The sequence below is a fragment of the Antrostomus carolinensis genome, unplaced genomic scaffold (assembly GCF_000700745.2).
Source record: "Antrostomus carolinensis isolate BGI_N321 unplaced genomic scaffold, ASM70074v2 scaffold3410, whole genome shotgun sequence".
Classification (NCBI taxonomy): Eukaryota; Metazoa; Chordata; class Aves; order Caprimulgiformes; family Caprimulgidae; genus Antrostomus; species Antrostomus carolinensis.
In genome coordinates, this window is record NW_010290423.1 from 25,630 (window position 1) to 49,062 (window position 23,433).

At 40.6% G+C, this 23,433-nt stretch overlaps 2 protein-coding genes across 2 annotated transcripts; one reads left to right on the forward strand and one right to left on the reverse strand.

The window, feature by feature from the left end:
• The first annotated feature begins 2,110 nt into the window (after nt 1–2,110).
• On the forward strand, nt 2,111–2,629 carry MSGN1 (mesogenin 1). The gene has a single exon (XM_010172976.1). It carries the CDS (start codon nt 2,111–2,113, stop codon nt 2,627–2,629), a length of 519 nt encoding a protein of 172 aa, XP_010171278.1.
• An 8,578-nt stretch (nt 2,630–11,207) lies between these two features.
• LOC104528843 (uncharacterized) lies at nt 11,208–21,932 on the reverse strand. Its single transcript, XM_029086252.1, has 19 exons — nt 21,845–21,932; nt 20,377–20,504; nt 19,585–19,728; nt 18,787–18,870; nt 18,082–18,249; nt 17,917–18,013; nt 17,597–17,820; nt 16,484–16,637; nt 16,200–16,408; nt 15,996–16,113; nt 15,620–15,825; nt 15,046–15,163; nt 14,237–14,406; nt 13,302–13,375; nt 13,096–13,223; nt 12,481–12,670; nt 11,904–12,045; nt 11,541–11,637; nt 11,208–11,266 (listed from the first exon to the last, which is right to left on the reverse strand). Exons 1-19 carry the CDS (start codon nt 21,930–21,932, stop codon nt 11,208–11,210), a joined length of 2,598 nt encoding a protein of 865 aa, XP_028942085.1.
• Between the last annotated feature and the right edge of the window lie 1,501 nt (nt 21,933–23,433).

Below are 23,433 nucleotides of genomic sequence, written 5' to 3' on the forward strand. Positions count from 1 at the left end.
AGAGCGTAAAATAAGAGCAGGGGACATGTCAAATGGAAAAGGCACTATAAACACAAATAGGGGGAGGAAAAGAGAAAAAGACTGAGAGAAATATTTTAACTGGGACAAAAACAAATTCCCTTTTTATGCTAAATTAGACCTTGTGTATAACTTGTGGCCTCGTGACTGCTGTCTTGGTGCTCAATGAAACTCATTCAGTTCACTGAAGTCACAGAAAATATCTGTTGTTCATCTTGTCTTAATTCATAGCAGACATTTGTGATTCTTAGGGCTGTTTCAGCTCATTTTCCTTAAAGAAGGAGTAAAGGAGAGTGCAGAATATGATCGGCCAACCATAAAACCCAAAGCAACCCTGGCTGTGGGGAGCTGTGCCCCGAGTTTCTATGTGGGGTAGATGTCATCATGTCGAACTGTCTCAGCCCAGGTTGAAATGTGAAAATCCTTCACTTTTTGATTCTTTCTTATTCATCTCAGCATAAAATCAGTAAGTCTCCCACAAGCTGCTTCCTAACATTTTGATCCCGAACTCATAAAAAATCACAAAATCCTTCCTGCTTACTATGGTGAGTATTGGATTTTTTTTTTTCTGAGTGGTGGTATTGATGTAGTGAGGATTTCACAATCAGAAAGAAATGGTGTATTCCAGAAAGCCTCAGCTTGCTTCAGCTATTTGCCATTCAAAGGCATTCCCTACTTTTTTCAGATTGGATTATGGTGCACACAGAGATCATTGCACAGAAGGAATCTCTAAAATAAATCCTACTTTTCCTTTTCCTCCAGGTTATCATTCTTTCTCCTCTTCTTTTCATTATATATTATATTTTGCTTTCATTATAGGCTGATACAAAGTCATGGCTGGCAGCCCAGCTGCTCAGTAGAGCTGCAGAGCTCAGGAGTTTTGAACAGTTTTCCTGGCTCTCCGAATGATTTGATATGAGATTTTGGGCAAGTTACTCCTTGCCTCTGCGTATCCATTTCCCCAGAGTAATAGAGATCATTAATCATCACTGTAAGCTGTTCTGAAGCCTAGAGATGAAAAGTGCTCATTACTAATGTTATTAATTTAAAGGATATACATTTTCGCTTGAAATGCCTAACATATAACTTCACTGTTGCATTGAGTCAGGGCTGAAAAAGGGTTTTTTTGGCAGAAGAATGGATTCCTAGAGTTATAAAATTTTACAGAAGTGGCTTCTAGTCTTCTCTTACACACTTCTAATCTGTATACTACTATGAATTAAACTTCTATGTAAAATATTTGCCTAGGCCTGAAGTTTATTCACTGTTTATTTTAATTCTTAGACTTTTTTTTTTTAAATACATTTTCCTATTTCTTTTTTTAAATGGGACTTTGACTTTATTTAAAATTATAGATTTCCTTTTTTATTTCCCAGTCATTATTTAAAATAGCAAATGAATCTACAGACTGCAGGGAATGCATTGCTGTTTTTTCCTCCTGGCTCCTGTTGAAAATCAAAGTGATCGAGAGAGAAGTTACAATCTAATGAGAAGAGAAATCCAGACAGCCATAATATGCACAAATCTCAACAAACTATCTTTGATTTTTCATAATTAAGATGCAGATAATGAGAGACTACTTCAGCAGAAGTCAGCCCGGATCGAATCATCACTGCTGTAGTATCATCGCCTGCAAACAGTTACACAGAAATCAGGGCTCAGTGGCTTAAATACAGTGTTTGTTTTAGTGGTAATTTTCTTTAAACTCTACATCTGTAAATTGTTTTGTAAAATTGTTAATTTTCTTTTTCCTCTCTCACCACTTATCCCCCCAGCGCAATGTTACACATAGATGCGCAGCCTTAATTGGTTTAGTTGCAAGGAGATAATCTTTTTTTCCTCCTTTCTCGCTGTTGCCTGTTAGCTTAAAGGCTTTTTAGCTGAAGGTTGATAATTATCATCGAGAAGAAACTAGCACATCAGGAGTTCATTTTCCATCTTAGCACTTGTGGCTCCTTTGAACTCCTCTTGCCAAACCCACGTTCCCACTTTGTCACTTTCCTCCCTCCATCATAAAAAGGTCTCGGCAGCCGGCGGCTCCAGCCTTTGCTGGCGGGCAGAGGGCATTGCTTCTCCCGAGCACTCCTCCAGCATGGACAAACTGCACGAGACGCTGATAAACATGGAAGACGCTTTGGGTTCAGAGCACTCCGTCTGCTTATCATCCTGGGACTGGAAAAGCGCTGCCGGGGCTTTCGAGCTGCACCCTGTCTCCTCTCCACACAGCTTATCCCCAACACCCTCCTTCGAATCCTACTCCTCGTCCCCTTGCTCGGCACCAGCAGAGACCTCCTATGGAAGTGGTGGTGGTAACAACCTGGTGGGCTACAGCCTGGTGGACTTCCCCCCTGCCTACCTGCCCAGCCCCGGGCAGGCTCGGCTGCCCAAGGGCACCAAGGTGCGGATGTCCGCCCAGCGCAGGAGGAAGGCCAGCGAGAGGGAGAAGCTGCGGATGAGGACCCTGGCCGACGCGCTCCACACGCTGCGCAACTACCTGCCCCCCATCTACAGCCAGAGGGGACAGCCCCTCACCAAAATACAAACCTTGAAGTACACCATCAAGTACATCAGCGAACTGACGGAGCTCCTCAACAGCGTCAAGCGGGTGTAGACCCCACCTGGAGCACCCGCCTCGGCATACTCAGGGCCCTTACAAACAAAAAAAAGCAGCAAAATTTCTTCCTCACCCGAGTATGGTGGCGCAGGTTGCAAGAGGAGGACGGAGCGATGGAGGGAGAGCGGAGGCCACCATTGTACATAGGACATGATGCTGGAAGGTGATGTAGGATTGCCTGAAAACCTGAGCTGCAGGTTGTTGAGACAGAAGTCTTGCTTTTTTTTTTTTTTTTTTTAATATCTTTTTTAAAAATAATAATTTTCTGAGAAATATTAATACTAGTCTGATACAAAAATAATAATTAAAAAAACCCCCACCAACTGATCTTCCTAGGATTTACCACTGTTCTGACTGATCTTCTCTTTCATAAGGACACTAGTAAATCCATAGGTTTTAAACTGGATTTTAAAAAAGTAAATAACAACAACACCATAAGAATACTAAGTGTATGGATGTGTAGGCACTTTAATACTAGGATGAGGAAGAACATGTATAGTTAGCTCAAGTATTGTCTATTTATCCATGTTTCCATTGTACCTAAAAATTAAGAAACTAAGTAATAGTGAGAACATCTTTGCTTGTAAACAAATAAATATCAGTATCATAGTCTGTATCCTGTATTATATATCTGATTAATAGATAAGCAAAATCTAGCAGTGGTAGCTAAACATTGGAAATTAAATATATGGAAAATGAGATTTTGTATAGATAAATTGATATTAAATCCTATCTTCTTTATTAATATATACAGAAATGTATAATATTTCTGTTTAATGTACAAAACCCCCTTGCTTCAATGCCTGATAAATTATGGAAAACATTTTTACATCATATTGCTGGGACAAATAACATTAGGCTGAGATATCTTTCTTCTCTTCTCTCTGACATGAAATAAATTGCTTCAAGTATCAGAAAGATGCAAAGTTTTATCCTCAAGGTGTACTGAAACCTAAAAGGGCTCTAGTAACTAACGTCTCCTTATGAAAAGCTGTCTGATCATCTGTTTCCTATAGCTAGTAACAATCCTGCAAATCACACACATGAAACCCTTCAAAACTCAAACCAATGAGGACGTAGTCTTAATCCTTAATTACTCTGACTTTCATCCGACAGATATCACACAGGTCTCATCACACCAGTGAAAAATATGGGTTGCTTTGTGAATCTCATTGCAGACTGATTTGTAAGACTTGGCTGTGCTGAGGCCAGCAACACAGAGAGAGGAGCAAAACTCAGGGCTGAATTGTGTGGGGCTAATTAAGTGAGATTAACCTTTTTTCCATGGGGAGATGCAAGGCACAGAGAGCAGCAACCAGGAGGTAAGAGGCTTGTCTCACCAGGATAGATAGATCAGCATGTCTGTGTGGGACAGATGGTTTAGGTTTGTGGATGCATCCTGCAGCAGATCACCACAAAGCTAAAACTTCATTGCATCCCTCTTTTTTTTCTTTCCCTCCTTCTGTTTGTTTATAAGGAAAGACAATTGTCTTTGTACATTTTTTTCTCAAAGACTCAGTCTAAGCTGTCTCCGGGCTCTTCTCTCATGGAACATGTGTATTGGAGCAATCAGCATAAAATCCATCCGTGTCTCAAAAAACCAGCTACATTCAAATTTATGCAGGTAGCACTGTTGTTCAAGGTGTAACCACATTTAAGCATATCCCATATGCTTCTGTTTTGTTTAACCCATGTTAAGTTTCTCACAGGCTTTAGGGTTTCAGCAGAATATAAACAGAATCATTTTTAAAAGCCCTATAAAGCTGTCAAACTACAGAAATTTTTATGCACATATAAGATGGCAGCACTAATGGCAGCATAGCATTCCTCAATATAGGTCTGTGCAGCTGATCCAGATTTGAGCAGTTAAAGACAAAAGTCAGTCTGGATTAAATTTCACAAGGGAATGAAGTTGGACACTGCCCAAGGGATCTTGCAAAGAAGCATAAAGCTTGGTCCACCTCCTTTCTCAAGGACTCTACTTGGCACTGACAGCTGTAAAGGGGTCTCTGGGCACTAGCACTGGCAGACCACCAGCAAATGCACAGGAAGATAGACCTGTCATTCTGTGATGTTAAAGACCATCATCATTCACAAATATAGTGGCTGGGTATATTGGCTTGGGAAGACTTAACCTTGTTTAAATTTTCCACACCTGAAACTACAGGTAATGACTATGGTTTTTGGCTCTTTAGCTAGGGAAGCCTATAGGGTTATGGTTAAAGCAGAAGATCCAGGAGTTAGAAGTAGCTACTTTTACTGCCAGTTTATGTATTAACGTGGCTGATCATCCAGCCTTGCTGCCTCAGTTTACCCATCTAGAAGTGAAGACTCTGAAGGTTAATGGCTTCAGAAGGCTGCTACTCATAGACAAAGTATAGTAATGCTGTATATAGACAGAGCATCCCAGTAGCAGGTACGCTGCTGATTTGAGAAGCACCTTAGGGCCAATATTTCTTACCACCCCAAAGAAATTAGCAGGTGGAGGCCTTGAACGTGCTGGGCAATAGCTTGTTAGGTGCCTGTAGAGTTCCTCTGCCTTCCTGATGGTCCAAGGTGAAGCAACAATTCTAAGTAAGCACAAAGGCAAGCCTTGAGTTTCAGGAGGACATGTTACTGCTTATGTGCCAGTGAACTAGACCCTGCCTCTGCCTACCCCCTAGCCCCAGAATTCCAGGGGCTGCTGTCATACCTTTAAATATATTGAACTTCAGCACATGGCACCTAAGTTGACCTTAGGGAGCGGTCTGTCCTCCATCACTCCCTGTGATGCAGTAAGACCAAAGCCCATGTCCAGGGTGGCGTTAGTTTACTGGAATAGATTGTACTCTTGCATTGTTTAATTTGTTTACTCCCCTTTCAGGAGATGTCTCCTTCCACATGGAGGTAGGCTCAGTGACTGCCTGGGACCTCCTACATTCTGCCCTGTTTGATTCTCCCCTTTCAGAAAGAAGGGAACTCTTGCTCTGCCTGACACAGAGCATCTCGCTAAACCCTTCCCTTTGTAATTCTTCCCCTTGACATAGACATTTAATTGATCCAAAGAAAAGAGTCTGAATGTTTATATTCTTGATAGTACAAGTCCTGGTGCTAGTGAATGTTGAATTTTATTAATTTTTCAATAAAATATAATACAGTTGAGATTTCTCCTCTTTTCTCTTTCCTTTACCCCCACGACTTTAGGATATTAACTTACTCTCTTTCACACCAATTAAAGTCATCTTCTTGAGGGAATGAGATCTTGCACCCAGGACTGTACACGTTGTCCATAAAGCTATATTGAATTCCAACAGCAACATCACAATAATCCATAGAATAGAGAACAAAAAAGTGGAACCTCAGTCTGAAAAAGTTGCACATGTCACAGAAGTAGAGGACATCTTTCACATACAATCATCTTCTTTTAACACATGTTCAAAATTCACACAGAAATAAAGCTAAAGTAGCAACCCAACAATCACTGAAAGCTGATGGCCGAGGAATTAGTCTGCTTAAGAGATACAGTTGTTTACCACACTAAACAGAAAGAGATACAGGAGAGCAAACTGGGGTTAGTCCTAGACAATTAAATCAACTCTTTTGACCTCAAGATCTCCCTCTTTTCCAGGTTAGCACATCACTGAAATTCCTCACTAGCATGGAGAACAGGATCACAGATACTAAAGAAGAAACCACCACTACCAAAACATAGTTTTCTACTGCATTCACTATTTTCTTATACAAGAAATTGGTACATGAAATAATGCTTCATGAGTGATCATAATGCTGAAAGGGCAGCAGATAAGTGATCAAATACTAAATAAAGGAAGGATGAAAAAAAGTTATGAGATCTTGTACAGACATTAATTAATTAGAACATATTTTAGAATCTCAGGAAAAGCCTTGACATACAGAAACCCAGCAATCTGATTAAGCTACTGGAGTAGGTATTTTGCCTTTTAACAAGTGCCCCCAGACAAAAAAGAAAGAAAAATAAAAAAACCCATGACACTTTGCCTTGAGCCAGAGAGAAACAGCCCAGACCCTGCACATGCTCTACTTGCCCAAAGACACTTTAGAGCAGTGCAGGAGACAGGCTGAAGGCAAGAGAACAGATATGTAAGGGGCACCAAATGACAGGTGAGATGGCTAGACCCCACACTATCTGCTTTCCTGACCAGCTCTTCATGTTCAGAGCTGCATCCTTGCCTCTGCTCTGGGTGAATTGCTGAAGAGGGACCAGGTGTGATTAAAGAGACAGATTCCTTAAAGTTTCAGAAGCCAGAGCAGGGAGGAACCATTTCCCCCAACAGCCATCCTAACCTTTTAATGAGGAAAGAATAAGGCTGGGCAGAGCATGCGGTTACATATAATGGATTTTGTAGAAGCTAACTCCTGTGGTGCCATCAGCCATGCAGTTGGTGCTCCTGGGGGAAGTTGTTGTTATCAACAGTATGAGAACAGGCTCTGGGTTTCTTATACCTCTGAGGCTGTTCTGGTGCAGTGGGAAGTAGATGATGCTGCTTTATTTATCAGAAGGCACACCAATGGAAAGCAAGACTCCTAGCAGGTAGGGAGCAAGCCTGTCCAGGATTCAGGAGGCTTATACAGCTCCACTCTCCAGAGCAGGCTTTCCACCTGGATTCATCAGAATGACAGAAAGGGTGCAGTGGTGCACCACCTGCCAGCAGCAATAATATCTAGATAAACACCCTGAAGATGGCAAGGAAGTCAAGTTTCCCCTTGGTGGGAAGAGCAAGTACCCTCAAGAGAATATGCCCCAGTGGTTAAAGGATCACATGTGGAAGCAGCTCCCAAGGCAAGCCCTGGTTCCAAGAGCAGCAGAGCTCACCCCCACCCTCAAAGCAGAGGGGAGTTGGGGCCACCCGCCCACACACACATAGCGCTTTGAAATTCTATGCTGAAGAGCACCATGTAGGTGCCAAGAGGTTTTATGGTTACACATTTGGGCTGCACATAGGTGTGTTCGGTGGGAAGAAAGCCTCCTGCTAAAGAGCTTCAGCCAGTTCCCTGGGGTAGCTGCTTGGCTGGTGGCTGCCACAGCTTTTCTGTCTAGGGCTGCCAGGGGCCAGCCCTCCAGCTCTGCATGGCAGTAGCTTTAAAAAAAATAAACAAACAAAAGAAAACCAAAACAAAAAACCAACCAAAACCCCACAAAATAAAAAAGCAAAACCACCACATTATACATGGACCCCAACTTCTGACTATTATTCCCCAGCTTATTTGCCATACAACCACAAATGCTATTATTACATTTAACAGATGGGAAACTTGGTTGTAGAGAATAAAACAGCTTATTTTTAACAAGCTATTTGAACCCCATCTCTGATCAGTTCCCTGACTTTTTGCTTCTGTACACAGCAGCATGAACCTAGACTTTTTCTTTTATCAGTACACCATGTACAGTGAGAAGACCAAATCAGCTTACTAGTACTTTAAATCATTTCTTTCAAAACACACGCCTGTCTGGGATTTGGGAATCCAGCTAATACTGTGTTTAGGTGTTTCTGGACTCAGACACACAAATGGAAACAGCATTTATATGAGAGTGATTAGCTGAGGACTCGGATAGACTTAAGGCAGAAGCCAGAACTTGAACCAAAGCTTGCCAAGTCATTAAATCATTGTCAGAACATATTTTCTTCTGGATATAGGCGCATAGAACATACTTTTTTACTGAAGAAATTGAGATTTAAAACAAAAACCAAAGCAATATACCAAAAAATTAATTGGGTCAGAAAATTTAAGTACCAATTTTCTTAGTTGTACAGTATTAATAGTAAGTTGTTGCTGTTTTAAATCACCACAGTAGTAGGTAAAAATACTAGCCATGTCATTGAATATAGACTATAGTAAAAATTAGAACTCTGCATTTCTATCAGTGATCAGATATAGAGTCTACTTGCAACACTGACTTACTGCGATGTATTTGAAGTGGAAGTAACTGTCTGCAGTACATTTCCGTTATTGTTTCTATTTTCCTATAAAAACAAATCACATCAGACTTCTCTTTTCACCTAGACTTTTATCATTCACCTGTTGAAATTGCAGAAGACATTAAGCATAAACAAAGAAGATTGATCTGCTTTCAACTTGTGTTAACAGGGATATAAAAATAACATCCCAAATACTAGGGGGAAAAGTGTGTGGTCATAAAATATCCACTTAAAAGGCAAAGAGGTGTTGATACAGCACTTGAAGAGGATTTTTTTTTCTCCTTTTTTATATATATAACCAGGAAGACAGTTCCTGAATTTTAGTATAAACAGACACTTCTGAGGTGGAGAAAGTACTACTATCATGTCTTTAAAAGATATCATTGATATTCAAATGTATTTTGTATGTCTCACATGCTGCTAGAAAATATGAGAAGAAGCTTTATATAAATACTAGTCCAACCATGGAGGGGAATCTCCTTGAATTTTCCAACATATCAAAAAGGTAGAGGACCATTTTATCTATTAAGATTTCTCATTTTGCAAAATAACACTAGACAGATCCTTTAGCAGAGCTGAGGACTAGAGCCACAGTTTACCTGGGCATAATCTTGCTTTTCAACAACTCTTAAATCCTCACCAACAGATAAAGAACCCCAAGATATTGGCTAATCTTATGGAAAGAAATGAAGGTGCCTTAAATGAGATTGTAAATACCAGATTTCTATTTGTAAGTGTTGTTTGTCCTCAGGTCTTGATTTGAGGAAAGGAATCAGAAACCCAGGAAGCCACATCTGAGACCAAGTTAACAGTATTGAAATAGGCTGCCCAACCTCATGATGTTTGGTTCTCATAGTCCTGTTTGCTACATTTTTCCCTGCACAGCTGAAAGAGGCAGGGAGAAGGTGGCTCAAGCTAATCAAGGCAGCCTACACTGTGCTGGTAGAGCACTATCATGGCAGATGAAAATTGTCACTCACCTATCTGGAGAAAACACTCCATAACAGTCTCCTTTCTTAGGAGACATTATGGTGTAAGACAGGGAAGTCACCACACCACTCAAAGCGCCCATATGTGTGTTCTGTTAGGTGCAAGACCCTGGCAGCATTACAGGTGTGTCCTTTGATTTCTTAATAGATTGTTCCCACAGACTGAGGAATAGCTAGTCCTTAACCCCCTGGGTTAATGTAGAGGAAAGCACTAAGCCCAAAGTCACTGACCTGCCGAGCCCCCTGTCAGGCTTATATATTCTGAATTTCCCTTTTATTCCCATGCTGACATACTTCTGTCTCATTCCTTAATATCACAGCTCCATGGCTGTAGTCTTCACCTACCAGAGGAGTAACAAAATAAGACTCCTTTAGCACAGTAGCCTCCTCTATTGGAAAACAGTCTTGATGCACAGCTAGGGACTTGACATGTTGCTCATCATGAAATCCACAAAGACTTTTTCCAGAAATGATAGTAGAAGACATCTACTACAGATATACTTAGCAGGCAACTGGAAGGCAGAAGAGACTTACATACATGAGCTTGTAAGCAGTAACACAAACTGTTTAATGGGACCTCTGTACAGGTATTGTAGCAACAGAGCTACAATATTTTACACACCATACTTTTTCACAAAGTGCAAACAGATTCACAAAGTATTTTCTTGCCCAAGTTAGCCTTCACAGAAATTCCCTGTAGAATAATACTATCTAATATAAAGTTAAAAAGCAGACATCCATTATTGTATCTTTAACCCTAAGCGATAATAATTCATGCTAAGCAATACCTTTCCTTAGAATAGGAAGATACAATATTGAATCTGAACTGTTTTTACATAATTGTTCAGATGCAAAGAAGAAATAAAGAAAAAAATCTGTTAAAAAAGAAAATGGAAAAACATAGGGTAATCTGTCAGGAGCTCTTCAGTATCATTTTCTCTAGAAAGGAAGAATTCTCAACACTTTGTGGATGGAGGCCATGTGTTATTGTTACTACTACTACTACAAGTCTTCACTGAAAGCTTTTTTCCTTTAGGCTGACAGCTTACTCAGCTAAACAGAGTCACTGATGCTGCCTGTGAGCACTCCCACCTAGGGAAGGCAACCTGACATTGCAGAGCCACAACACTCCTGTGAGATCCAGAGTTTACAGCTTTTCTGTCAATAGCCACTACAGGATCAAGTATGTCCATCTCCATCTTGCTTCGAAAACCACTTTCTCTTACTGAGATTAAGCGCCCTGCAATCCTTTGTTCATTCTGAAGCTTTAAAAAAAAAAAAAGCTCAAAGTGATTTACAATTGACTTCACACCTGTTGCCACCTTCCTCCCTCTACCCCAAAACAGATGCTTCCAACTGCAAAGTGACTAGACAGAAGTTTTGGACTTGTTAGCTGAACAGACTAGGGCAGATGCAAGTCACACGAAAGACTAAGAGTTCAACACTGCAGAGGAACACAAGGGTGCAACATACTAATTTAACTTAGAGACAAAAATGCATCCATAGTGGTTAGCTAACCCTTTTCTCAGTACACACCATCAAGATATTTTCCCAGTAGATTCTTTTCAGATGTCTTTACTTGTAAGTCTGGGCAGGCTGTGCTTACTTAGGCCACCTAACTGCAACTTCATAAAACAAAAAAGTTCTTGTTTAGTGTCTGCCAAAAGTCAACGTATTCACCTGCAGGGAGAAGAGAGGCATAGAGAAGTCTGTTGTGTTACAACAACAATATTTCAATAATGTAATTTAAGATTGACACTAACCTCTGCTAATTTTCCTTCCTAACAAGCAATGCTCCAGAGGATGCTTGCCCACGTGGATGTGGATCTGCACTGTGATCTAGTGAGACATTTCAGCTTTTAATTTTCTGTACACAGCACACACTAGGACTAGGAGTCTGCCATCTGACACAGCTCCTGAGAGGATATGCCATACTGCTGAGCACAGGTTCAGGAGCAACTTGAGAAGGGCCCATTTTCTTACCGAGTCTGTGTTTCCCAGAATTGCATCTCCTTGGACAAAGAGAGCCTGAAGGCTCTTGCATAGTGCTGCAGATCACCACACTGCAGTGGAAATACAGCTACAAGAAAGAGTATTTGTATTATGTTTAATGGACTCTTATTTGGCAAACATCCAATATATATACTGACCCCAAAGGAGATAAAGACTACTCGCTTAGCAGTTTATTTACTACTTTTACAGTGTTATTCCTTCAAGGAGGTGGGCTAACAGCTCCAGGCAGCACCTGCCAAGCTGAGATCTTACACAGCATTTGCTGCATGCACTGCTCCAGGCTCACATATTGGGACTGCCAATAGCACATGACAGACCATAACGACATCTCACCTGCTCTTGTAACAGAGTTGTGCCTTGTACAAAGGTGAACATCCTCACTTCAAATCTCTTTAGGTGCTGAGGAAATTTTACTCTGAGGCTATAATTAACTTCATGGAAGACAGTTCTGTAGGAGTCTTCACTGTTTTCACACCTTTTTTGGAAAGTGAAAGAAAATACATTTAATCTAAAATTTTATCACTTCAACCAGATCTTTAAACAAAGCAAGTAGGTGAAACACAGAGGAGCTTCCCTCTCCCATTCCTCCCACGCTAGAGGGGTATGGATAAAGCCTCCCCCATTCATGATATCTGCCTTTGGCCACAATGAAGGTTGCTTCATGTTCTTTCTTTCCAGCTGGAAGCTGTTAGCTAAGAAGCACTTCTTCCTCCCTCCATGTCCTGCTGCCACCAGAAAGTATAACCACTGTGCGACAGACATGCGCTCTACAGCCCAGCAGCAATTGCCCATCAGGACAATACAATGCATCCAAGGCAACTTCTGTCCTCTTCCCCCTCCCTCTCATCTAAGGTGAGGGGCCTTGTGCTGAACAGTTACCAAATAAATACAGGAGAGAAGCCGTCCTTACCCATTTATAAGGATGGGCCACTGTGGAAGGCTGTCCTGGCTTGGGGAGTTTGTAGCCCAACAGCCATCCAGGTTTAGTTCCAGTCTTGCATCTTTGGGCTGGAGCAGTTCAACTTCAAAATACAATGCCTCCCTCAGGTATTTTATCACAGGATATTCCAATTCCTGGTAAGGCTCTGAATAGGATTTCTCTAGAAGAGAGTATTGATGTTAGAGTTTCCTTTTTACAGAGTAAGTGTTCACAAACTTTCTGTTTCATTCTTCTTTCCACCACCATTTACTCTGGCACAGTAATACTAAAATGTGGGAGTGTACCAATGTCAACAAATGGGGACAGATGGCATAAAAGTAAGAACTAGCAATGAAAGCAAGGATCTGAACTGTATTCCTTGGCTCTGAGGATCCAGAAGTGAGACCTCTTTCTGCAAAAACCCAATGGAGTAAGATGGTAATTCAAAACCATCTCTATAAAGGTACTGTAGGAAAAAAACCTGGTCCTGCACAACCTGTTCTAGGTGGCCCTGCGTGATCAGAGTGGAGGGGCAAAACTACTTTCAGAGGTCCCTTCCAACCTCAACCATTCAGTGATTCTATGGAGTCCAATAATAAACGTTACCTTTGAAAAGCTTCAATGAAAGAGCAAGAGAGCCAAACCCTGGCTTAATACTAGGTGGTGGGTTCTTCTTAGATTCATATTGAAGATCAACAGTCTGCTTGATTGCATACCAGCATACAAATTTCAGTCTGAGGGAAGAGGTTTAGCATCAGATTTTTAGAAACCAAAATACCTTGGACAATCTTCTTCTAGGGAATGACACTTACTGGTATACTGGTGTATAATTGCCAGGTCTGAAATACAGTACATCATTTTCATACATCATAGTTGTGCTATTGAACTGAAAGATACACACCATTACAAACAGGACAGTTTAATACATTAGTTTACTTTGGTCTTGATACAATATCCACATCCCTTCACTTGACTGGCAGTGGGCACTGAGCATAGTACACTTGGGAAGAGCCAGAAATCACCAGCCAACAGCCCTATGCCCACTGAACTAAAGCTGACAGCTATGCCATAGTGAAGAATAAACAGTTTATTAACTAACAATGCCTTAATTATCACAGAACACTCCAGTTATGCCATAGTGAAGAATAAACAGTTTATTTAAACTATTAAACATTTAAACAATGCCTTAATTATCACAGAACACTCCAGAAAGGGAGTGCATTGGGCCTGAGAAAAGAAGAAATTGGTTGTTTCTGTTGACAGAATCAACATATAGCATGAGATGCAACACTCAAAAGAAGCAAGTTGTATTTGTGTTGACCTGAAGAATGATCAGATCCTTTGTTATTTTGTCTGTTTTCTGTTTATGCAGTTCATATGTGACAGGAACAGGACCCATTCTAGTCTTGGGCCAGGAAGTCATCAGTAACACCTAACCATGTTCTGGAAGGCACATGAGTATATCTCAACAGCATAAACTCACATGCAAGTCCATTACTAAACAACTCAGAAGTGTCAAACTGAAGGCTAGTTTCAGAAAGCTCCTCTGACCTTGCAAACCATTTTTATCAAATAAGAACTTCTGCACAACTGCATTTAGTATCTTCAGAAAAAGAGTATAGATGTACTACTTAGCAAAAAGTCAGCTGTGACCTTCTTGCAGCTTCTGCTCAACTCTAAACTTCTGCCAGCTCTACTAATAACCCTACCCCAGTGCAGACTAAACTTTACATGTCTAAGCCCTTACCTTTCTACTTGTTCCACAAGTGTTCACGTTGAACTTGAAGGTTGCAGTCTTCTCTGTCACTAGACTGGGTTTGCACCGTCTGTCCCTCAAAACAAGCAGGTTGGTGTCCAGGTCTGCAACCCCTACCAATTTTACTGCTGTAATAACCACAGTGCCATTGGGCAGGCACTCTGAAAGAGAAAAATAAACTTTCATACAAATCAGGAGTCACACTCCTTTATTTTGTAGGCTAGCACAACAAAGAGGTTCTGTGTGGATTTGCTAGCAAGTTTTTTGGCAGCTCAAAAAGACTAAGTTTTGAGCAAGACTCTCAGTACCCACACCTGATTTTTCTTCAGGCTAACTGCCAGAGTGTGTATTATGGATGAAGCTGGTGATTTCACTTACCTTTCTCCTCCTAGCAACTCTCACCCTCTTCCAAAGGGATTTTTCTAGCTTAGATATTCAGTACATTCAATACTGATGAGTAGCTTTAGAATGATTAATTTAAATGCTGATTCTCCCCCCAGCCTACCAAAAAAAAAAACCCCATTCAATCCCAAAATGAACCACAAAAACCCTTTAAAAAAGCTTCATCATTTTGGAGGTGTGAAGGGAAGTAGAGTTTCCCACCTCCTTCCCTCGCTCTTATACTAGACAGGATAGTCGCTCCAATCTGTAATTTGAATTGCATATTACTTTGTAGGAAATCTGACAGGCAAATAGAGTATCACACAAGTATAAACTCTAGAAGCATTTCAGACTGCCTGGGCTTGTGTGAGTTAAACAACACAAAGAGCATTAACAGCTAATCCCCAACATGTTATTACGTATTAGCTCTGAAGGTGAAAATCTGCAGGAAATTGAGAAGTCCCTCTTATTAGCCAGGGTGACATCATCCTTCAAGGTTAAGTGGAGTGAAGCCTTTATTCCAGAGGTACGAAAATCCTAGAGATGATAATCATGGGTTAAACAAGAGAATAAAGACACATTTAACTAAAGTATTCAAAAATTAAGAGAGCAGGTTATCACAAGCCAAAGATGATGGTTCTTGATCAAAGTCAAATCCAAAGAAGAGATTTAATCTAGAAGCTTACACAATGAGCTTTTTCTGTTGTTTTGCAATAAAGTGCAGTGCAAACTCCATTGCACGTAGAGTTACCTTTAAAGATAGTTCAGTCTTAAAGTGCTTGCAGAAAGTTGTTTTTTTTTTCTTGCCTACATCCACCAACATCAAGCAAGGGAAATTAAAGTGTTCTTCCAAGGGCAGAAAATAGGTTTCAAAGGATTAACGGAGGACTATCTCAAAGGAAAGTTTTATTTCACCTTCAAGGACATGGTGTATCATGTTAATCTCTCACAGCTAGAGCACGCCTTTTAATTGCTACATGCTGACATCCTTACCTCATAGTTCACATGGGAAGAAAGGAAGGGGATAGAGATTGCCAAGTGAGTGCCATTGTCCCTCAGGCTGTAGTTGTACTTCTGTGCAGCCTCTGGGGTCAGGTGCCAGTCTGAGATGAAGGGTAGCCAGTTTTGGTCCACGTTCCCATGAGCAATAATGAGATGAAGGTTCCTCCCATCACAAAATCCTTGTGCACTGGGCAGTACTGCAATACAGTTAAGAGTTAGCCAACATGCTAGCTGCCATCAGAGTTTAATAGGGCTATTTAGGACTGGTAGCATCCCTGTCTGCAGTTAACCCAGTTAACAGCTGAGTTCACAGCCAGGTTAGTTGCAGCCAGACTGGTACAGTTTTGCTGAAATTCCACTAGTTTACCTGCATCTTTAACAGCAGACACCATTATGACTGGGACAGTGAAGGTCTCACTGGCTGGATGGCTTATGAAAGCAAGTGTGACATTCAGGGTGTAGGTTCTCATGTCCGCTTTCATGTACTAGGAAAAACATATTTAGAAATAAAGCTCACCAAGTGATACCATCATTTCTATACCATGGTATGCTGCAGTGACTTAGCACACACCTCTTTCTTAATGCTTGGTGCATCAAATGAGACTTGTATTACATAGGCTTTGCTTCCATTAGCATATCTGATCTCATATGTTAGATATCCATGCTGAGCAGCTTCAGGTAGAGCAACAGGTGCTCCCTCAATGGTTAAGTTCACAAGCTCCACATCTGGGAGAAATGTTCCCACTGTCACATTCATTAGCCTTGCACTCAGATTTGAGTCTGAAAACAAACACAGTAACATTAAGCTCTTGTCAGTACCAAAATCTTCAGTAAATTCAGTGTTAGGCTACTTACAGTTGGTTATAGCAATTTCTACATGTTCAAATGGTGTTTCTATTTCCTTGATAATAGTATGTTTGGTTAGTCCCCATTTGTCATCTTCCCACTGATGTTCCAAGAACAGGTTGATGGTGTATTTTACCCCATGCTGTCCACTGCTCACAGAAGTCTGGAATTTCAAATCAACACCCTTTAGTATAGTATATTTTTACATTTAAAAAGTTGCATTGTAACATCCCAAGGTCCAGCTAGAGCTACAGCTCCAAACAGTTGTCCTTCTCAGCTATATGGCCCTGCTTTTATACTGGGAAAGTAGTCTCTGAAAAAACACCACCTTTGAGGAATCAAACTCATAAAGTGGCCCTTGCTATACCACTGTTATTGGCATTTGCTGTATCGCTATTATGAGCTCTATTTTTTGCTTAAGAATTTAGGCTTATTTCAGAATACTCAGGAGACTTCCTTTTGAAAGTTATCCCCTGCTCCCAAGTTTCAAAACAACAGGGGACTTTCACCAGTGAAAGGGCTCCTCCTACAACTTCCTTTGAAATTCAGTTGTCAAAACATTTGCCCAGGATTCAGTTCACTCCAAGCAACTAGATTCAGATATATAGTCTCAGCCCATCCCAATATCATACGGTCTGGTGGACAAATGGGTTGTTCCCATTCTCTTAAATAGTCTGTGTAATACATGACAGAACCCATGCACACTTTACAGTCCAGCTAGGACTGTCTCTAAGGAGTACAACATGAGGACTAAAAGGTGAAAGCTGTGCAGAAACTTGAGGGAGGAGAAAAATCAATAGTAACTTGAGGCCATTTCCTCTTGTCCTATCACTTGTTACTTGGTTGAATAGACCTATCTCCACCTCTTTACACCCTCCTTTCAGGAAGTTGTAGAGAGCAATTAGGTCTCCGCCCTCAGCCTCCTTTCCTCCAGGCTAAACAACCCCAGTTCCCCAGCCTGTTCATTTCAAGCATATCATTTCTTCTCTTCCATCCCCATTCTTCATTTGGAAGAAACAGAATGAAGAATTATTCATTCCCAGAAAAGAACTAAACAAACAAAAAAACCCCACCAAAAACCAGAAAGAGTACTTTACCTGCCACGTAAAATAAATTACCAACCTTATAATAGCCACCTTCTGCACCTATTGGTATCTTCATTGTAATTGCATTTAAGTCATTAGATAACATATATTTCCTGGAAGCCATTTCTTTGGCAGAGAGTTTCTGTAGATCCACACCAGCTTCAACAAGCACATCCTTAAAGCTAGTTGCTCCAGCAGAGAGTGGTTGAATATATTTGGGAACAGTCCAGATGACTGTTTTGTTAGCATAGTCCACGCCATCTTAGGGACAAGATATGAAAGCTGTCAGCTTATTACTCTAGTTGTAAGTCAGTCCTTGTATGCCTAAGCATTGAAATATGGGACCATGTGTCTCACCTACAGGACATGCCACAGCAGTATCCACCACCAGAATCATCCATCCCCATTTATAAAATGTGCTTGATCTCACTGCAGAAAAGGTAATTCCCTGAGCCTGTAGGAAGAGATCTGGTTAGATGTACACATCTTGGCAGCTTGCTGGGCTAGAATGAGCATACCGACCTTGACCAGCTGAATTTGCGCAGCAGTGTACGGTATTCGCAACAGAACCCTGGTGTCCGTGGTGTTGAGTCCATAGCCTGCACTCCAAGCATCGCTTACAAGCAGGGCCTTTTTTTCTTCTGGCTGATGAAACACTATTTGCCATATTGAAGCTTCTCCTGCTTTTGCCTACCCAGAGAAATTCATCAACAATTTAAATATGCTGCTCAAAGATTTACTGTATTGAACAATTTATATTGAACTGCCCAACAGTTTTGTTGCCTTATTCTAAATACTGCTAGTGGGATACTCCTCCAGCTTTCCCCTCTCACATAGAGAGAAAGCTTTCCATATTAAGAGCCTCAGAGATTAACTGCATTGCTGCATTGCAAATTCAGGGGCCAAGAGGAAAAAAGCCTATCCACAGTTCACTCCCAGGCCATAAGGCCTTGGACAGTTTTTGTTGCACACTCTCTTGCCTGTGCAAGGCTTGATTTCCAGGCTGAGAAATCAGTTTCCATTTTTTCCTTGGAGACATGGCCTACAGCTGTCTATATTTTTAATGTATAAAAATCTCTACACTAAAACCACTTGGTACAGAAATTCTGCCCTTCCTACTTAAGTGGTTTTTTGAAAGGATATTTTATACTGTGCAGAGACAAAATAGAAGGATGTGGTGCCAGAAATAGCACCAGCTTTTACTAGTAAGAAAACTTGTAGTTTTACCTCTGGTAAGGCAAGAGTCCAGTCCTCAAGTTCACCTTGAATTAAGTTTTTTTCATTTTGTGGAACCTCCCTTCTGACAGAAACCTGAAGGTGAAAAAGCTTCTATAAGGGACTTGCTGGTGGCACTTGTTTACTTATCTCCAACACCCTATGAGTCTTTTTAAATACTTTCAGAACAGTATAGGATTGAGAAGCAAGACTAGTATTTCTTAAAGGGAAGTTCCCACCCCCTTCAAGTAAAAAAAAAAAAAAAAAACCCAAATCAAAACAAATAAACCCCCAAAACCACAGACATAAAATGCCACCATGCACAATGCACTATCTATAGTCCACTTGGTTTCAGGTTCTTTTCATTTTTAATGCATCTTCACTTTTCTACTTCTAGTTAAACCCCATATCCTCTTCAAAGCAGAGTCCTTTCCCCTGCCCCTCTTCTGCTCAACAAATTAAGTAGGGAAGCTTCATTCAGGAAGTACATATTTCTGTTATCATCTGAAATAAGATTTGCTGAGGCAACGCTCAGCGAGTTCAATCCATTAGCTCAACCTTTTGAATACTATTTCAGAATTTTATTGGCTGTCAGGTTGGTTATTAGGCTATATAAGCATAATATAAATGTATGACTAAATCTGAGATGCATGCTGTCCATTCACTAGGGAACTGTTCATGGTGGGGCATTCAAATTCTGTTTCCAATACATATTCTTAGCATCTAGGATGTTTCCAAAAAGAGAATCTTCAAGTGTTTACCTTCTTACCTTATTTTAAGTACCTTCCCATTTTTACTTCCAGTACTTACCTCCATGTAGTTACTTTCACATACTAACTCTCTGGGACTCCATGGACCATAATGGCAACTTGCACTTTTCAGATGAGTTGTAGTATTTTTCATATCAGGAGTATCTGATGCTTTAATTTGTACAGTTACCGAGAACACATCTTTCTGCATAAACACAGAGAACACTTGCTTGTTAGACATTGCCTACCCTTATGAATTAAGAGTAACTTATAAAATCCACTCTCCAGCCTCTTCATGGAAGAGTATCTCCATACTGAAGCATTATTGTTTTCTACTTGCTAACTAATTAGGCTATATGCCTATAGGTGTATAACTACACAGCAACATAAATGCTTTGGGGAGCAGCTTCAACATTAAGTAGAGCATCAGAGCTGAGGAGGGAAAAAAGAAAACTTCCTAAAAATATAGCTGATCTTGTGTTTTATGACATAACAGCAGTGAGCAAGCAACACAAGCAACCAGAGCTTTTATCCTAACATGTCTCAGACACTAGAGCAGAGGGCAACACAGCTGCCAGACAGAATTCCCTATTCTTATCCGAGAGAAAACAGTTGCTCTTCAAGGGCACGTGGCATGCTTTTTCATTGTGTTCATCTGTAGGCCATTCAAATGTCAATACTATGAAATATTCTCAGACCTCTGGATAAATTTAAGGAGAAATAAATAATTTTATGCTAATAGATGTTCAAGATATTACACCACCTCAATTAATACCCATCAACAATTTGGCAGTCTTTTGCATGAAGGTCACATATAACAGCACCATAGTCAAAATGCCTATAATACACTTACCTCTAAGCGAGAGTGGCAGCTTAGTGCAGAAGCACGAAATTCAATGTTACTCCAGTTGCTGTAAGTCACTGTATAGCCACACTGTGATGCCATGGCCTCATCTAGCTCCCAGGCTATGCCAGATTGATCTGTGGGTAATTAGGGGAGGGCAATTTTAATGACTATAATTCCTGCTTTGCAAACTCCCTCTGTGACCCACCCTTGTACCAGGGTTCAGCTGACCCTACTCCAATGCAGCCTAGCTGTGTGTCCTGGACTCAGACACAAGAGAGAGTTATAAAGTGATGAAAGACCTGTAAAAAAGTCTACAGAAAGTAATGTAAATTATAGACAGAATGGGACAGGGAACACCAGTGACTGAAGATAAAAAAAAAAAAAATCACCAACATGGAAAGATATAAAATCCAAAAAGTGCAAAACCCTCAGTTGGCACAGAACAGTCAGTTAGGTCATCAGTGTCAAAGGTGACAGATGATGACAGCCTAGCAACATCAGGACCCTGATATGTGGCTGGCACAGGCCCACGTTTCTCTCCGGCACCTGCCTAGCCAACAGAGTTTCCTCAGGAGCCTTACCAGGATGACAAGCACACTAAAGCTTCACTTGGATTTTTTTAGGCTACAAAACCATCTTTATAGTTTTGGGCTTTTTCATCCTATGTTTTGGGTTTTTCCTTCCAAAAATAATTGCTTTCTACTTTCAAGCTGTACAGATCCCAATTGCAGAGTGTCTTTATGTATGATGAAGATGCCTGAACAAAGAACATACATTAAGTGGGTTTTCATACAAGTTTAACATTCTAGAAAGATGGATGTTGTGTTACAGATGTCATGGACTATATGTAGTTAGACACCTAACTAGCATGGAGAGCTAGCTCAAGGCTGAGTTTACACTTTATACGTGTAATCTTACACCTGATTATGTTTATAGCACAAACGGTATTTCACTCTGCTCTTCCAGGGCACCCCATGGTGCTTTTCACTCAAATGCACTGCTTGCCCATAGCCAGATGACCCATCTAATTTTTCTTAACTCATTAAGGGTTTATGTGCTGCAACCATGTCCCTTAGCTTTAAGCAAAGAAGATGGAAAGCCACTAGTTCAAAATCAGTAATGTAGCACCAGCTTCAGCTAGTGAATTTTCAGAATAGTATGTGCTGTTTCTGGGGAACATATTTACCAGGATGGAAATTCACCAGCGTTAACATGCCTAGAAACTACCATATGGATTTCAATTTGACTCCAGATAGCCACGATTAGACTTGATATTGCTAAGTTATCACATGAGTCTACAGGATAGGTTATACAGAAATAAAGGTAGCATTTGGCTTTACTTACAATGAGGTCCACCTACTAAGTTCTATGATCTTAGAATAATCCAGGGAATTCTAGTATAAGAGAACCTCAAAGAATTTTAAATATTTCACCATGTCTAATTCCCTCTCCAAGTTCTTCTATATCAACTTACCAACAACTGAAAGAGATAAGTATTTGTCCTCAAAGTATTCTGCACTCAGTGTTATACGCAAAAGGTTCCCCAGGCACTCTGAACTCATGGGTTCTGTGTTAAAGATATTGAAAGGTTAGTAAGTGGAGGGTTAAAGGTAACATACAAACAGAAATCTGTTACTTTGGAGATTACTTTATAAAGTCAGTGTTGTGACAGTCATAGCATCTCTGGTAAGGAGGCGTTAAAAATGTGGGGTTTTTTTTTTGGGGGGGGGGGGGGGGGGGGAGGAGGGAATTGGTTTTTTTTTTTGTTTTTTTAAACCAGTAATACTTTTAAGAGAAAAGCCAGCCCTGAAGTCAGTATTCCAATAGTAGCCGTGTCTGGTCAGCTGGCAATGCTATGCACAGCCAGTCATGGAAACAGGATTTTGGAACAGGGAAAGTACCAAACTGGCTGCCCCAATCTAAACACCTTAAATAGAATAAAATAGAAGACAGTTAAGAAAGTTAAATAACACTCACACAAACACAGATGTCACCTATGAAAAAGCCTAGAAATTGTGATGTGAAAGCAGTTGACAGTAGCATTACCTGATCTCTCTTGGGTCCATATTTCAGAGATTAATATCCCTGTTAGCAACAACCTGTAAGAGAAGACAGGGATTAGCAGCAGCTTCAGCTGTGACAATAAATTGCTGACAAATTTCTGTGCTCAGAAAATTCCACTCTAGATATTAAACTATTCTTAAGTTTAGAGCTACAGGTCTATACTTGGGAATTGCAAAATGAAATTTCCTTGATGACCACTAGAAAAGTAGGGAAGGTAGATCAGATAAGTTAATATATTTAATGCCTTAGGTAAGATGATTTATGTTTATCAGCCATGAAGCTCCCACCTCTGTGCCAGACCCAACTCCATTATGCATTTGCCCAGGCTCTACCTATGGTGCTTTTTCCCCCTTTATACTCACACACAAACAAAAAACTCCTTCATCAGCTTTGCATAGAAATCAAGGTCTTTCTGGCTTCTCAGACTCTTGTGCTAAATAGAAAGGCTGCCACCTTTTTACTGATGAAACTCATTTTCAGCTGTTTATCCTCTTAACTGTGGACCTGTAATTCCTGTCACCTGTTCATTTGCTTACTGATTAAATCTGCTCTTGTCTAGGTTCCTTCAGATGTCATGGCTGCTAGCTTCCAACTAGCAGGTTGACAGGGGGCAGTGGGATAATTGATGCTGTTCAGGTAAAACATGTGGTAATTAATTGTTTTGGAGTTACTTCTCTTCACCCTTTTTCTTCTGTAGAGGATTTTGTATAGCCTTCCCTGGACAGCTGAAGTCTGACAGAGACAAATGTGTAAAATGCAGTTTTAAAGCAATTGGTATAACAAAAGAGGGAAGGAACTGGTGACTTTTAAGGCACATGGTAAGGACTAACAGTAAAAGGGAGCCTAACTGGAGGTTGATCAGTGTCACAAACTAAATGAAGAATTATCTCATCAGGTGACCTGTGGGACACTTAGACCAGAAATCATCCTCAAATTTGGGGAAAATTAACTCAAAAATTAACTCAAAAACTGTGGAGCAGTAGATCTGACCACAAACAG